The sequence below is a fragment of the Diorhabda sublineata genome, chromosome 9, assembly GCF_026230105.1.
Source record: "Diorhabda sublineata isolate icDioSubl1.1 chromosome 9, icDioSubl1.1, whole genome shotgun sequence".
Lineage (NCBI taxonomy): Eukaryota > Metazoa > Arthropoda > Insecta > Coleoptera > Chrysomelidae > Diorhabda > Diorhabda sublineata.
In genome coordinates, this window is record NC_079482.1 from 7,604,033 (window position 1) to 7,621,686 (window position 17,654).

At 33.4% G+C, this 17,654-nt stretch overlaps 1 protein-coding gene across 3 annotated transcripts in view; it reads left to right on the top strand.

Annotated features, from left to right (window-relative positions):
* Positions 1-17,654, top strand: part of LOC130449104 (uncharacterized) — a 294,569-nt gene that overhangs the window by 23,662 nt on the left and 253,253 nt on the right. For all 3 annotated transcript variants that reach the window (XM_056786776.1, XM_056786780.1, XM_056786777.1), the window contains exon 3: positions 471-696. In XM_056786776.1, the coding sequence (XP_056642754.1) occupies positions 471-696 (226 nt within the window). The remainder of the gene's footprint in view (positions 1-470; positions 697-17,654) is intronic.

A 17,654-nucleotide genomic window follows, 5' to 3' on the forward strand; every position in this document is an offset into this window, starting at 1 on the left:
AATATTCGATTAACCCTCGGCGGTAATTTTTAAAAGAACATCAGCTCATTTTGACAATTCGATAGATTCTTTTATAAAACAAGTAAACAATAATGAGCAAAAGTAATACAAAAATTACTTTTTCATGTTTGTCAAAATTGAAGATTTCGCTTTTGAGTTCGAATCGTCAAAATTATGCAGCTTTCAATTTTTCTGGACTTCATATATAACTTTCGACAAACAAATTGTAGTTATAATTTCTTTGTTTTTTCTACAAATTGTAAGCAAATATATACCTTCATAAAATATGTAAATATATAAACCGAACGAGCTAATTTTAATTAGTTTTGTCCTACTAAGTATTTAAAAAAAATATTCGAAAATATGTTATCAAACATATTCACAAAGCAGTGACAGCAGTATCAGCAATTTTAATCATTCGCTTTTATTAAACATCGTAGAACCATAATTAAAAATACATAATTTTTCAGAAATGTCATGTTGCGGCGATCCGACAGCACACCAACCACCGCCAGTGGCGTCGGTTTCTGTTTTAAAAACACTCACGGCATCGGGAGAATCCGTGGAATGTCCGGATCCAATAGTGGCTGCTGCGATGTTGGAAGCAACGCAACTGACAGACAGAGAGCGGGAAATAATCCTGGGAGTCCTTGGAAGGGACGAATTGCTAAGGAGGGATCAGCAGCTGCGAGTTTTGTGAGTTTTCAATGATTATATTATAAATGTTTATTATCGTTGTAAAGTTATAGAGTAGCGAACGGGCACGAGTTAGAACAGTGGAATTTTAAACATATTTTGGGTGTAAAAAAATTTAATATTTCGGATAACCGTGAAATAAAAAAAAACGAATAATAAATGCGATAGTCATTGAATAACAACAGTGTCGGACTGGAGCCATTTATTTGTTCCTCCATAATTATAGGATATGGCATATGATTAACTGATTGATCTATTTACTTAGACATTCATTAAAAATAACAATTATAGTATAATGAGCTCAGCAAATAATTAACAAATAACAGATATCGAAATTAAAAAATAAAACAGTAATTGCAAGAAATAAAATTACGTAACGTTTTTCGTATTTACTTACACTCTTTCCATTTGTGGGGTGAATTAATAGACACTGTCTGTTACGTTCTTAATTCATCCACACACTATTCAATACACTGAACTTACTATAATTTACTTATAAGTAACAAATAATTAATTTCTGTAATTAATTTTACTAATTCAATCTTGTCATTACTATTTATTTAAAACTTAGTAACTGCGTTTACACAATTCATTTATATATCTAAATAAAATTATACAAAGTTCTAGAATAAAAAGAAACCAAAGAAATAAACAAGTGGACTTTCATATAAATTATTTAGAAGAATTTCTGTAAAAAGCCGCCTGCTTCTTCTTCTTTTTCAACGTATTGTAGGCGTTAGGGCTGTAGTTTCCAACTTGTCATCCTTGAGATGTTGATGTCCATGAATCCATCCATCTTTTTGGAGGTCTTCCTAAAAGTCGTCGTGTCCCTGGTTTACCGTCTCATGCGATCTTTCCTAATCTTTCTCTGGTCATCCTGTCCACGTGTTCGTTCTAAGCTCTTTTACGTTTACGTCCCCATCTGACTATGTCTTCCACCTCACATTCGTGTCTTATGTCTGTGTTTCTCTTTCTGTCTCTTAGTGTGAATCCGCATATGTTTCTGAGTATTTTCATTTCTGTTGTTTGAATGATGTTTTTAGTTCTTTTGTTGTCCGCTCTTGTTTCAATAGCATATGTCAATATGGGTCTAACGCAGGTTTTGTATATTTTAACTTTTGCCCTTTGGTTCATACTGATATTATTCCAGATAATGTTCCGGAGTGCGCCTGATATTCGGCTGGTTTTGTTTGCTTGTACTTTTACTTTATTTATTCTGTTCTGGTCTGCGCTGATTTGTGTGCCTAGGTAGTCAAATGACATTACCTGTTCTATCGTTTTATATTCTAGGGCGAGTTTGCACCTCATTGGTTCTTTAAAGATGACAGTTTTTGCGGTGGATACTTGTATGTTAAAGGTTTTAACTTTTACATACAATGAATATGGTAGCTGCTGTAAGTCGTCTTCGCTCTCTGCCACAATTACAACGTCATCGGCATAACAGATTATTTTTATTGTGCCCGTTGTAAGTGAATATTCTCTTGCTGTATTCTTGACATGATTTATTATTTCGTCCATTATCAGGTTGAACAGTTGCGGGCTTAAGGAGTCTTCCTATCGGATACCCGTTGGTGTTTGTATTTCCTTTGTCAGGTTTTGGTTAACTAATATGTGAGTAGATGTGTTATAGTTTAAATGTCTTATGATGTCTATTGTGGTTTTCGGAACGTATTTCTTTTTTAGGATGTCTCCTACGTTGCTTAGCCTTAACCTGTCGCTTTTTCAACTACTTGTCTGATTGTGAAGATGGCATCTACGGTTGATCGATTTCTTCTGAATCCTTGTTGTTCTTCCGATGTATTTACATGTTCATTTAATGTTGTTTCAATGATTTTTGTGAAAAGATTCATGGTTGTGTTTAGAAGGGTTATACCTCTATAGCTCTCTGGAGATTCCCTATCCCCTTTCTTGAATATAGGAATGGTTATGTTCTTTTTCCATTCGTTAGGAGCTTGTTTGGTTCATAGTATTCTCTTGAAAAGCTTTGTAATTTCTACCATTAGTTGTTGTCCTCCGTATTTCAATAACTCATTTGGTATGTTATCTAATCCAGGTGCTTTCCTGCTTTTGATATTTTTTGCGTGTTCTATCTTTACTTCTTCTAATATCTCGAGAGGTTCATTGTTTTCTTTATCTTCTTCTTAATTATTTTTTTTGTTTCCCTCCTCTTCGAAAGCATCTGCGTACAGTTGTTCGAAATAGGTTTTCCAGTGGGACTCGTCAATCTGTTATGTCTGTGTGTATTCTACTATTTCATGTCTCCTCCTTCTTAGCATTCCCCATACCTTTTTCTGTGCTCCGTATAGGTCATGTTCCATTTCGGAGGTAAAGTTTTCCCAGAAGCTTCGTTTTATGTTTCTGATTTCTGTGTTGAATGTAGTGGTTCTTTTCTTCGAGTGTTTTGTTGCTCCTATATCTTAAATATGCCTTCCGTTTTCCGTTGGCCAAAGCTTTCACTTCCGGTGTATACCATTGTTTCCTTCGACTGTTCTTACTCACTCCTACTTTCCTTAGGCCTAGCGCCTCTATAGCTGAGTTGGTAATATTCGTTTTCATCTTTTTCCAGCACGTCTCTGTATCGTACTGTCTTCCAATGTTGTTTGCTTCGTTTTTTTGTATTAGGTGATTTTGGTATAGGGCTTTTGTTGTTGGGTCCTTAATGGATTCTATGTTGAGCTTATCTTTAAATGTGTTTTCTGGTTTCTTCTTGTTCTGTACGTTTAGCACTAGTAACTAGGATATAGCCAGATCCTATATTCGCTGAAGTCAGGCTTTTTGTATCTAGTATGCTTCTAAAAAAATTATATACAAATAAACATCAAACAAGCTCCGCAATTTATCACAAAATGTGAAAGACGCCTCGCGAATTTCGCCGAATTTTTAAAATTCCATAATAGCTGGACAGCGTCCGCCTAGGCAACCATTTTGCGAACTTGTTTGTAATACTATATATTTTGAGATATAATAAATCTACACGAATTTTTAAAGAAATGATTCTATGAATATCTAAAGGAATCACATCAATGCATTTTGTAACCTCTGCAAGCTTCTACAACTTAAAATTTGAAGCTAATCATCTTTTGGAATGTTTTCAATAAATGCAAAAACTTATTTATCTACGAGGGTTGTTACTTAGGTTTTGAGATATGGCAAAACTGATGTGAATATGCTAAATCTGACACTGCCATCATAGACATTTTTAATGGTGAACGAACTAAGAATGTGTTGTCATACGAGTGCTCTTTGAGTTGTTTACTACAGATAATTGAGGCATTCATCAGTCTGATAAACTGATATTGCAAGATCGTCATGTGACGTACCGTTAGATTGAGGCGTGATTGGGAATTAGTTTCTCTCGCATATTTCCAATATTGGCTGTCAAAGATCTATAAGATCGTGACAAGCAACGAACTATTGACCTATGTATATGAACCCGAAACTAAACAACAATCGACTGTATGAGTTTTTGAAGTAGGGCTAATCCAACAAAACTTGTTTGCGTACGAAGCACTTCGAAACAAATGGTCACCTGTTTTTTAGAAATAAGTGAATATGCCACCACCGTTCTATTAGAGCAACGTAGAACGGTCAATTCGAAATGGTACACGAGCATCGCAGAAGATAATCATTCTCCACCTCGATAATGTGAGCTCTCACACATCAGTTTAAGCAAAAACGTATTTGAACAGTTAAAACATCGAATTGATGCAGTGCAGTCGTTATTGGCACCCAATGATTTCCGCAGATCAACAATAAATTGCGAGGTCAACGTTTTTCCAAATCTGAAAGAGCGGTTCAAATCACATGTTTTGGAGGTACCTCAATCGGAATTGGTTCAAACGCACGTAAAAGTGTATTGATCTTATACAGGAGCAGTATATTTTGAAAACAATATTTTTGTATCTCAACACATAAGTAGGCATTAATTTCTTGGCGCAATGAATATAAATTTTTCAATCTTATAAATTTTGTGCTTCAGCATCAGATTGGGCTGATAATTCATCCAACTGACCTCCATTAACTACCAACAACAAAAAAGGGTAATTATCCAACGAGCCAATGCCAACGGCGGATGATTATAATTATAATTACAAATTCATATTGAACTTGAAACATGTACCTGCTTTTTGATCGTAAACTATTGCTTGATTTATTTATGTTCAAGGGACACTAGCAAATTGAGATTAAAACATACACCACATGCGGAAATAATAAAAGATTTCTTATACAAAAAACATTTTAATGAAAAATATTGGAAATACCTTCCAAACTGTTCACTCTTCTCCGATCCAATATGTATTAAGAGACTCCTACAGACAAAAGCCTCACAGAGTTGGAAATGATAATAAAGATTGATTTTTGAAACGAAATCGCTACAAGCAATCAAAATGTGTACCTATATTGGCAACTCCCCTTTTAAGTGAGCTTCCGAAGTCACGCGGATAACCCATTTATAATAGTTTCATTAGTATAAATAGTTATTGCTCACAATTTAATATTATTATAAACATGTATTAATTTTTATAAGCAAACATGGTCTACCGAACACACTCCCAAGCATAGATGTTTGTGTTAATTTCATCGTCCTGTTGCTATAAGAGATAAAACAAAGTAGGCAATAAATTCGAAAACACGTGAATTCATATCAAAACGTGTTTGTAACCATGACATTTATTTAAGCCGACGTTATGCAACTTTCCGTAAATTTACTATTATAATGAGGGAGTATAGAGAAAAATGGACTATATGTAAAATGAACATCGCATGTTACTGACTCATGAAATTGATATCGATTTTTATATTAATTAACCTCGATAATTGATGTAGATAATATAAAAATAAAACTTAAAACGGAAAAGTATTAATAAAACCAATACGAATTTGATATCGTTAGCGAATGTGGTTACTGTTATCAACGCAGGAAAGCAGATTAAATTTTATTTCTGAGATGAATATGATTATGTAGCTTGGTTATATTCAAAGAAATATTTGAGAGACTGTTGAGATTTTATCAAAAAATAAAATAGCTCGATTGTAAACTTTCAATTCTATTCATAATTTGCTTAATACTACAAAATCAACTGTATCACGAAATAATTGACTAGAACCAAGAGGTCTATTTTGGTATGAACATTTTTCATTGAATAGATATATATGGACGCTCGCGCAACTTTTAATAATATGAAATTCTGCCTTTGCAACCATTACCAGAACTTGGAAGGTAGAACAATGCATAGTTGAATGCTATGTATGGTCGGTAATGATGTACGGAGGAGAGACTTGGTCTCTAAAGGTCAGGAGGATGAACCTGATTCTTCACAGAAGAATATTTCATATTCCATGGACACAACATGCTACAAACCACAATGCGCTACGAAGAGCAAACGTTGAAAGGCAACTCTCGATGACCGTAAAATGATCTTGTTTGAATTTTGAGGGATGATAAATATCGTCTATTGCAGCTTTCACTCAAGGATAAGATTGAGAGGCGCCATGGACTTGGGTGATGGTAAGAGTGGAGATTCAAAAATATTCGAGACTGGACCGCTATAAGAAGAACAGAACAGCTTTTGAGGTTTTTGTAGGGCTAGCAATTAATAAATGCCATTCGTTAAAAACTTCTGTAGTAATAAGATGGTGCTTTGGTTGTTTTGGTCCTTGTTGGAATTACTTTCATTAGAACTAGAAGACGAGCTTTCATTCTGTGAGTTTTTTTATTGGTGAGACAGGTAAATACTAGTTTCTTATCTTCGAAGAATCTCTAATTACAAGCAGCAGGTGGAGCCCGTGGTTTGTTTTGATGTCCAACAGGTCAATAAGTTATGCTTCTTAGGCTTCACAGAGAATATGAGATTCGTATTTTACTCCTCAAACTTTAATAAATTGACCACATATATGAAATTACGCATCATATTAACACTTTTCTGATGAAAGTTTTTAAGTTTTTCTACAAAATACCTGATTGTTGTCCATTACTCGAATGCCATGTATCTATACCATATGAACATAAAGCCCCACTGATTATTATCACAAAAGCAAACATTATAGAAAGTATTTTATTTTCTTTTTCTTGCAAAATAAAAAAAAGAGAAACTTCAGGTTAAAAAATATATATAGTTCGTTCGTTCTGTATCCAACACCATACATTCTTCTTCTTCTTATATCTTTTCTATAGGCAATTCAGCCTGTTTTATTGTGCGTTCAAGTTATATTATCGCTCCATCTTTTCCGTGATCGACCGACACTTCTCCTCCCGGCCGGCAATTTGTCACTTGCGATCTTTACTACCCTATCATTTGTTATTCTATTATATGGTTGTTCCATTTTTTTCTGTTCAATAACCATTCATTAATCTTCTCCACATTACATGTTCTAATGTAGTCGCTACTTACTTTTAATCCAACTCTATCAAAAGCTTTTGTCAAGTCAATTAAGCAAATGAACGCCGGTCGATTATATTTTAGAGCTTTCTCTGTGATTTGTCTTTCGGTATTTTAGTTTTCTCTGAGCTTCCTCCACTTCCTTATACTTTTTTTGTCCTCTTCATCAATTGTGATTTCTGATGTTTCCGGTTCTTCTGTTGTGAGTAAAATCTTTTTAGAAAGTCAATCCAGGTTCATATTCCTATATGTTTTACTTCTACTATTTCTTTTATCTCTTGCCTCTGCCCTCTTATAAATCTTCACATTTCCTTTTGTAATCCGTAGAAGTTATGTTCTATATCTTTTGAGAAGCGTTCCCAGTAGTTATTTTTAGTCCTTCTGACGAGCCTATGCGTCTCCTTGCGAATCCTCTTATAGCTCTCATATGAGGGTTGCGTTTTGTTTGTCATATATTCCAGATACGCTTTTTTCTTTTCTTCCCAGTTTTCTTTTATTTCCCTACAGAACCATGGCGTTTTCTGTTTGAGTTGTTCATTTTTGTCCACTGTTTTCTCGCCGAGAGATTCCTTTGCGGCTTTTAGAATGTTAGTTTTTATTTTTAGCCAGCTTTTCTCTATTCCATCGTCATCCGTGATTCGGTTGCTCTCGATTGCTTCCTTAAGTCTGCTTTCATTTAGGTACTTTGTTGAATCATCTTGTAGGCTTTCAACTCGTATTTTTGTGATGTATTGTGATTATGGTAATACTGGCTTCTACAGTTTATTGCCCAAATGAGATTAGTGGCTGCCTAATAGAAAAAAAAATTATCACGATACTCGTACTAATTTATTTGTAGTGGAAGTTTTGTTTTGTTAACATCTAAATTGAACATTTCTGGAATGTTAGATAATGTCGAAATGGAAACCGCGGAAGTTGGTATCTCTGTACGGATATAGAGTTTTGTTCGTTATTTGTTTACAAACCTGTTGAAAAGTTTGAATATGTGACTAATCAACGTATTCTATGAATTTGATTCATTCCCTACTTTTCTTTAAGGTTCAAATAGAAATATAAACTTAACTATAGAACAGTAAACTAAGTTTCAAGTGATGTTAAGTATAAGAGTCTATATAAAGTTGATTAATTTGTTGAATATTCACTGTATTGTTTTCCTACTTTATAAAGTTAAAAGTTTTGAAACTAGGTTATATTAGATCGATACTTAAGGAGTAAGATATCTTTGGGGACTTTCATCCATTATAATACACACTATGGAGTTTTAGATATAATCACTTTATTCATGAAACTTTAGAACCACCTTTACAACTCCAACCTCTCAGAATTCTGTCATGCATACGCACTTTATGTTCTAATGATACTACTATTTAAATCCAATATTTGTAATGTGAGCTAGAAAGGACTAGCTTTCGTGCGAAGTACCGAGGTTTTTTTGTCATCTTCATTCGTTAATTAACGTATTTTGTTTGACATTAAGGGTCCGTATACACGAAATATCGAAATATATGTGATATTAAGGTTCGTTAAACACGTATTGAGTCGTCCGGCAGAGGATAGCTAATCATGTTTTCAATATTAAGGACTATTACACATTTGGTGAGATAGAGAGCGTATTTTTTTTGACATAAGGACCGGTATATACGAAATATCGAAATATATATGATATTGAGACTCGTTACACATGTATTGAGTTGTCCGACATTTTAAAACATTTGGATTAAGGGCTGTCCTTTCTAGTAATGTTTGATAAAAAACCACTCTAATCGTAGATTGAAGCAAAAGTTCTTTGACTTGTCTGTAATGATAAGGATGTAGCTTGTGCTTTTCAAGTATTCTCCAAGTACTTGAAGAAGATGTGTTTGTTTGTCTTGCCACATTCTTTACGTTAACTGTTGGATTTTGATCAACTAAATTTAAAATCATGTTTTCTTTATTAATGGTTCTTGTTGTTCTTGGCCTACTAGAATTTATCTTTTTAGCTCTAACTTTTCCAGTTTCACGACAACGTCGTTAATTGGCTAAATGTATTTTTATTTGGTAAGTTTCTTCGAGGAAACTGTTCTGCATAACACAGCTGCACTGGAGTTTCCAACACCTAACCTAACCAGCTTAAGGTTAATAACATGTCACTGTATTCAAAATTTGAGTACATTTTGATTAACAATTCAATTGATTAACAAAGCAAACTTAGAAAAAATGTTATTGTCGTGTAAAATTCAAAGTTAAATAATCATAGTTAATTAGCAATTGGGGCCCTTAGTGTGAAACAAACAACAGTTTGACTCCTAGAGCCGCAATACATGATCATCAAATTGTTGTTTGCTAAGTTCTCCAATAGCTCAGTACCCATACTTTATTAACTTTTACAAACAAGGTTCCATACTGATTAGACTGGATTTTAGTGAAATGTTACAAGAAATGAAAGCCATCAATCCCAATTTTTTTAAATCGTTTTATCGATGGGGTTCTTTTACGCGACAAAAAATTTTCAATACACATAATGCTTTTTAATTAATAATAATTAATAACTTTATCAATATTTTATACTAGAATCGGTTATTACTTTATAATTTTCAAATCAAAATATTCCGAAAACGGTACACAGTATCGAAATTTATCATGAGTACCTTTTTGGTGTAAAATTAAATATTGATATTCAAGTTCACTTGAAATTTTGTTTAATAAATCTAATATTGAAAAAGTGATGTTCAATACTACTTGGTACAAACCGTGTAACTAGCGCCCTCTATGAGAGTCAAACATAAAAACAAATGCATTGGATGTGTCAGCTTCCACATATTCGTATAAAATTTCAATACAGTGTTGTCAGAAGTTGCGACAAAATCGTGAAAAATATGTATAATTTTTTCTCTTCAATAACCTTTAAATTGAAGACAGATGAACATATTTTGTTGAGCAAAACTCAAAACTTCTCAGTTTTATATCTCTCTTTGTATTATAGAAGATAGAAAAAAATTATTTTTATCCTTTTCCAGGCAATTTTTTAAATTTTTCTCTCCATAAAAACCAACCTCGTACTTTAGCGAGTTAGCGATTAATTTTTATATTATAGAAAATAATCATCGACTTTGACATGAGACGAAGCTAGCAGTCTAATGATACTATATCTAACTGTAATAGGTTTCCAATTCATATTTCTTCCCCATGAATTAAATCATTCATTCCTTAACTTGCTGGAATATTTAAATAGCGTAATACAGACATAAAAATTACGAACTAACATCTTACATTCAATACAATTTTTAGTAAAATCAAAGCCGAAACATCAATAAATAAATTGACCAATACATAATTTATGAAGTTTCTTGTTAACTGTATCTAAACAGGTCACTCATTAATCGAATTACATTTAACAAAAAGTAACAGCGAATTATACTCTGACAAATTTCAAGTCCAGAGTATGAACAACTAAAAATAACTATTAAAAACGTTTGTTTTTGAAAACGACATTAATTAGTCAAGATGATCATTACAGTATTGTTTTAAAGACCTGTGATCTAATCTATAATTAAGTCTGATTTCTTGAATGTTGTATTTTGAACTGTATGCATTTCATATATTAGTATAAAATTATTATTATATGAATAATGGTTATATTTTCCTTCCATATTTATGGGCATAATTCCAGTCCCCAAGGATGGAATATAGTTATTCGAAGACTTGGGTAAATATTAAAAAGAGTATTTTGGAATTTTATAGCCACACTCTCATTGACACCCTTGATGCTATTTACATTATAAGCTACACACAGGATTGGATCCCCTGCCATCAATTTGGATTCCGATAAAAACATTCGACAGTGAAACAAGTCCACTAACTCACACAGAAAATGAATAAAGCCACGGAAAACAAAGAATGTTGCTCTGCTGTTTTTCCTTGATATCGGACAGGCTTTTGACAGAGTGTGGCATCAAGAGCTGCTCTATACAAAATTAAAGAACTCTTCCCTCAAACTACTACCCACTTCTGAAATCTTACTTTACCAAGAGAACCTTCCAAATAAGTTAATGAGTCTAAAAATTTTACTATAGCAGCAGGGGTGCCACAGGGTAACGTACTAGGCCCGCTACTTTTCATACTGTATACATCAGGTATCCCAGAGACACAGTATACAACAATAGGAACTTTTGCTGACGACACAGTCATCCTCTCTACTGATCAAGAACTATAAACAGCAGCAAAAAATACCCAGGCTCATCTTGACCAATTACAGGAGTGGCTACAAGAATGGAATAAATGTAACATTCATGCTACATAAGGGTACATCCTTAGGAATCCACCTAGACAAAAAACTTACGTCACAAAAAAAATAAAACAAATTGATTTAAAAGCAAGAGAGCTACATTGGTTGATAGGGAGAAAATCTAAAGCCTCACTTGAAAACAAAGTCCTTATCTACAAATCTGTCATCAAGACAGACATATAGAATAGAGCTGTGGGGCTGCGCTTCCAAATCTAAAATACTCCGTCAACTAGTAGATGCTCCATGGTATGTAACAAATCATACTATTCACGAGGACCTGGATATGCCCACTGAACAAGAAGTTATCCATGAACATCAAATACCGCAAAACTATAGAGGAGACCCACCCAAATCCACTACTAGAGGAGTTGTTAACATCTCGAAACGCGAAAAGACTGAAAAAAAGTTGGCCAATGCCCAATAGACCTAATATGAGGTATAAGAGGGGGATGTAAGTCTCAACAAGACATAATACATGTTGGATTATCTACGACTCGAGAGCAAATAAACCCATAGAATGTAAAAAATATTCTTATTGCCAATAAAAACTTGTAATAAAAGAAATAAAAAATAAGTTACACCTGTTTTCGATAGCACTCTAGTCTAAAGTGACTGTATGAAATTGCACAAATATCCTTTGACATTTTTAACTACAGATATAACTCCACACTGCAGGTTCTACCTAGAACAATAATGATACTATAGGGTTATAAATTATAGGGAACGAAAAATATCTGATATAAGTTCCAAATTAATCATCATAGGTTCAAGAAATCTCTATGTGAAACCACTTTTTTCCAAACCCAAAGTAAAATACAAGAAACATTTGCTTTGATACCTTTCAATCCTCTTTACAGGAGAGAATTGGAAGGAATATATGGCAGAGTGGGTTTAAAATTGGTTTATAAATCCAACAACATATTAAAACAATTGTTGGGCAATCCTAAGGATAAAATACTAAATTTGGAAAAAAGTGGTATATATGATATAAGTTGTTGTGATTATGAACGAAAGTATATTGGGTAGACTAAGAGATCCGTTATTGTCCGGTTTGAAGAACACATAGCTCATTTGAAATATGGACGGACCGGAAATTCAGGTATTGCCGATCACGCTGCCAGTCACAATTATTGTGTGAATATTAATAATGTAAAATTGTTAAAAAAGGTATCCAATAATAAATTATTGGATGCATTTGAGAGCATTGAAATTGCTAGATGAAAGAGTAGCTTGAATAGGGACAAAGGGCCAATTTCTTACAGCTCACTCTTTTAGTTTAGTAGTGAAAGAATAAACATGAATATTCCCACCAAAGAGTTTTTTCCCGCTGGAATTAATTTTTCGCGGGAGGTGGCTTATTGGTGGAAAATTTAGTATGAAACAGGTAAGTCAAGTTATTAGATTTTAGTTTATCTTCAGTCTCTGAAGACGATAACTTGGTTATTGAAACGCGCGTCGGACAGTACAATTGTTAGTGTTGGTGTAAACAGTATATTCAGTATGAATATCGTCAACGGTTCCAGAAATTCCAACTTAATAATAATTCAGAATATGTGTCCACTGCTGGACATAAACCTTCTGTAATTGAATTCCTGTATCGGTTCTGCGCGACATTCATCCAGTTTGATTGCATTCTCCACTATCGTCGGACAATCTCGTTGCTGAACGTCACCTACTAGGGTATGCGTTTTAACGAGGAATATTTTCTACCGGCGTTCATTTGCAATCCTAGCTACGGGGCCAGTTGCATCAGTAATACCTGACATTTGCCTGCAGTTGGAACTTTGTTTCTAAGAGACAGGCCCAGCATCAATCTTTACATTTTTCTCTTCCTATTTTATCCAGAGAATGTTTTGTGAGCCTGAAAGTTTCTGCTCTCTAAGTGAGTACTAGCCTACTCATTGATCCATAACATTTCTCTTCATGTTCCAATATTCTTATATAACAGTATAACAGAAAGTAAAAGTATTTTTGAACAGTTTCTTATTTAATATAGTAGACCTAATCTGTGTTTATTGCAAGAATTAATTATCCAGCTTAAAGTAATAAGATCTAAATTCCAATGATACATCAATAAGTAATTATTGACGGGCTTACTAACAATTTACATGACTCGTGTAATTATCGCCCTCTGTTGGCGACCTTCTATCGCCGAAACGAAAATGTGGTACACGATGCAATAATTTGCGTTACCGCAAATTTAACTAACGTCCTTTCTAATAGCATGTTGTAAATATGACTATCATCATGACGACTTCCTGGTACTGTGATTGTATATAAATTATAATATTTTCCTTTATTTAGAACTGAAAAAATAACATTAGCGTGATATTAATATGTTTTCGAGTTAATTCGAACTTAATTGGATATCCAAAAAAAAAGAGGTCAAAATGAGAATTAACATAATTAGATATTAAGCTTAGGAAGTAATATAATATCTTCCACGATAATGCCGTTCTTATGGATTCTATTTTTCAATTTGTTAGACTAAAAAATATAATTTATGATTGTATTAGATTACTAGGGGCTGATTTATCAATTGTAATGTTTATTTTGTGAAGAATCCTTCGAATAATATTCATATATCTGCAAGTGAAGTTCCATACTTCAATTAGAAATGTTTGTTTGTGTTTTAATAATTTCTCTAAGTATTTTTAAAGAATAATTACAATTTATGATAAGTTTCTTCAGAATGTCTCTTTAAGGCAAATGGTTTCCTTGACATGTACACCGAATCTACATATCTCCTAAACCATAAATTTTATTGAGTTAAATGAAGAGTTCCTTTTTGTTAAAAATCGATTGTAAAAATCATTTTTGTTATCTTTAGATTGTACAGGTGGTTTTTGTAAAACTTGCGAATTGTTAACTATTGGACATAAGCCGCCTCTGGCATTCAAATGGTAGAGTAGAATTATTCATTGCGTCAAACACACAACATCAACAATGCTGCAGCTGTTAAAACTCTTTTCTATTTGTTTACAAACCTCCTATTAGAATTTCCACGTCACTCCATCAGTTCTTTTATTTTCAAAGATATTATTCTGTTTGTTAGAAAGTTTGAACAGTAAATATCTCTCTTCGAGAGTAAAATTGCTCCTTCAATAGTTGGTATTTGTGTTTTCTATTTCTTTGGAATAAATTTCATTCACAAAAAATCAGTAAAAATCATCAAAGCTTACACAGACTGGAAGCCAAATATATTTCACAAAACATAATATTCAGATTCAGATGCAAGTTCTCAAATTGATGTTATATTGTACTATATTTCACATCAACCCAATTTACAATAATAACTGATAGTTAAGATTTTAATTGATAAACCAGCCATAAATACTGTAATGATAAATTCCTTGTAAAATAAGAAGTAATTTGGAGCATTTGATTGAATAGGTCTGGTTAACCTAGTAAAAGAAAATGCCAATTTGAATTCACTCAAACTAATGTTTTGAAAAATGTCTCAAATTGAGCTTCACGCTGTTATACAATTTTTTACTAAGTTGGAATTTCTTCAACCGTTGACGATATTCATACTGAATATACTGTTTACACCACCACTACACCAACACTCACGATTACACTGTCTGACGCGCGTTTCGATAATCAAATTATCGTCTTCAGAGTCTGAAGATAAACTAAAATCCAATGACCATATCCAAATTTTAAATCAGCTCTGTGCTGAGTTATCGCCTTCAGAGCCTGAAGGTAAACTAAAATCTAATGACCATATCCATATTTTAAATCAGTTCTGTGCTCTCTAAACCGGACAATAATGGATCTCTTAGTCTAACCAATATAGTTTCCGTCACAATCACAACAGCTATTTTCAAATATACCACTCTTTCCAAGAATTGTTCTAAGTGACCGGCGCTTAAAAGCAAAATAAAATTCTGCACAGTGCGGCATTTCGAAAAAAAGTATTCTAAGGAGTCTTCATGAGCATTTAAATATAACAAAAATTAAGTGTCTAGAAGAAACTTTAATCTGATCAATTGTAACAAGCGATGATTCGTCATCTAAAAGAGATTCCAAGCAGTGGCGTCGTGACCGTGCTAAAAATGTACCAAAAAAGTGGATTTTTAAGAACTGCGAGGGATCCTATTGATTGACATTAAAGATCCAAATACAACAGTGAATTTATTCTGACTTACTAAGGCAATTGTGGCAATTTATTATCGGAAAATGGCGGGACAAAATCAGCTTGCTGCATAACAATGATTCAGTCCCAATATTGCATCGCTTTGCAAGGTTCCAGAACGAATACAGTGATTTAACACCTGCTATATAGCCTACATCTGACTATTCGACCAGTTTTCAATCGTAAAGATAAACACTGAGTTAAGAGCTCAAATATTTAATAACGACGATAAAATTGTACCAGCGGTCTACGAACATTTTGACTTTTGACTAATGATGCGTCATATTTTATCGTGGTATAGATGTTCTGAAAAGTGTATGGAAACAAACGGAGAATATATTGAAAAATGATCATAACTATGTTATTCATGAATTTTCTTTTTTTGTTAGGCTAGTATTTCTTGTATGTCATAACAGATATTGAAGTAATTGTTAGACCAAGAAATTCCGCCGAGGTAACTTCAAATATTCCAGATTCCTATTTTGTTGACCCCCAGCTCTCAATTGGACTTCATTACTAATTCTGTAAAGAATTATCCAGCAATTGAAATTTATAAAATAGAATTTCCTGGCCGATATTATACAGTGTTTTTCAGATAAAAGTATCCACCTTTAATAACTTTTGTAATACTGGTATTTAGAAAAATCCAAAAACATGTCAATTTATGTTGGAAGGGGCAAGCATTATGGCTTATTTAAACTTACTGGAAAAGCCACCCCCTCATCCCTAGCAGCATCCCCTTTATTTTTTAAATTACTTTTCATATTTTTTATGTAAAATTTGGATACTCCTCTTTGAGCTGATTTCAAAAATGTATAATACTTGTAGGTTAAAGTGGTTAGTTTATGAGATAAACAATTTTTCTTTTAAGAGCACAAATTTTACTTATTATTTACTTTCACCTTATTTGCCTGTACTAAAATGGGTTGTACAACAGTTCAAACTCTTTAATCTTTTTAACTGTGCTATTTATTCTACTTAAAAAATCCAAACAACAAAAAACTCTACTTTTTATTAAAGTTTGACATTGTCAACTAGAATTTTTAGTCACTATTGATAGTGTAATTTGATACATTATTTATTTTGTTTCTCTGAAATGGTTTACTCTTTGCAAGAAAGAATTGAAATTGTAGGTTTATACTAACAAAATAATAATTGTGCAAGAGCTGCTGCTAGAATATTTAACGAATTACATGACGGAAGTCATGCAACTCATAAGTATGTAATTCAACTGATGGAGAAATTTACCACAACAGGGTCTGTTTGCAATAAAGTGCATAAGCGAGAGGGACTCGTAAATAACGAAGCAATCCAAGTGGCAATTTTAAGGCAAGTCAGCTTAGAGGCTCAACAACCCCAATCGTTGTCAACAATAAGTAGAGCGATCGGTGTTTCATCTTCTACAGTTTTCCGAGTTATACATAAATTCAAGTACCACCCATACAAAGTTAAGTTGGTGCACGAGTTGAATGAAGATGATTTTGATCGTCGTCTAGAGTTTTGCGAATCAATGACGCAAATTATCAATAACAATCCACAATTGTTAAACAATATTTGCTTTTCTGATGAATGCTCATGGTCATTAAATGGCTTAGTGAGTAGGCATAATTGTAGATATTGGGCTGAAAGTGACCCACATATTATGCGTGAATTCCATACACAACATCCCCAAAAGTTAAACGTTTGGTGTGGTATCCTAGGTGACCACATTGTCGGACCTTTCTTCATCAACGGAAATTTAAATGGTGAATCATATCTTGAGTTACTCAGGGAAGGGGTTGACCCACGTATTACAACAATAATAGAAAATGATGATAACCTTTCCGAAGATTTACTGGTATTTCAACAAGACGGAGCTCCCCCACACTATGCTATGCCTGTCCGACAATTTTTAAACGAAACATTCCCCGCTCGTTGGATAGGTAGAAGGGGGCAGATGATGGAGTGGCCACCTAGGTCACCGGATTTAACACCCCTAGACTTCTTTTTATGGGGGTATTTAAAAACAAAAGCTTATGCTACCCAATCAGAATCTCTGGATGATTACGAGAGAGGATAGAAAATGAATGTCGACAATTAAATCCAGCCGTATTAAGCAATGTCAGAGAGGCATTTCAAAATAGATTATACCATTGTATGGAAGTGAATGGTACTCATTTTGAACACTTATTGTAAC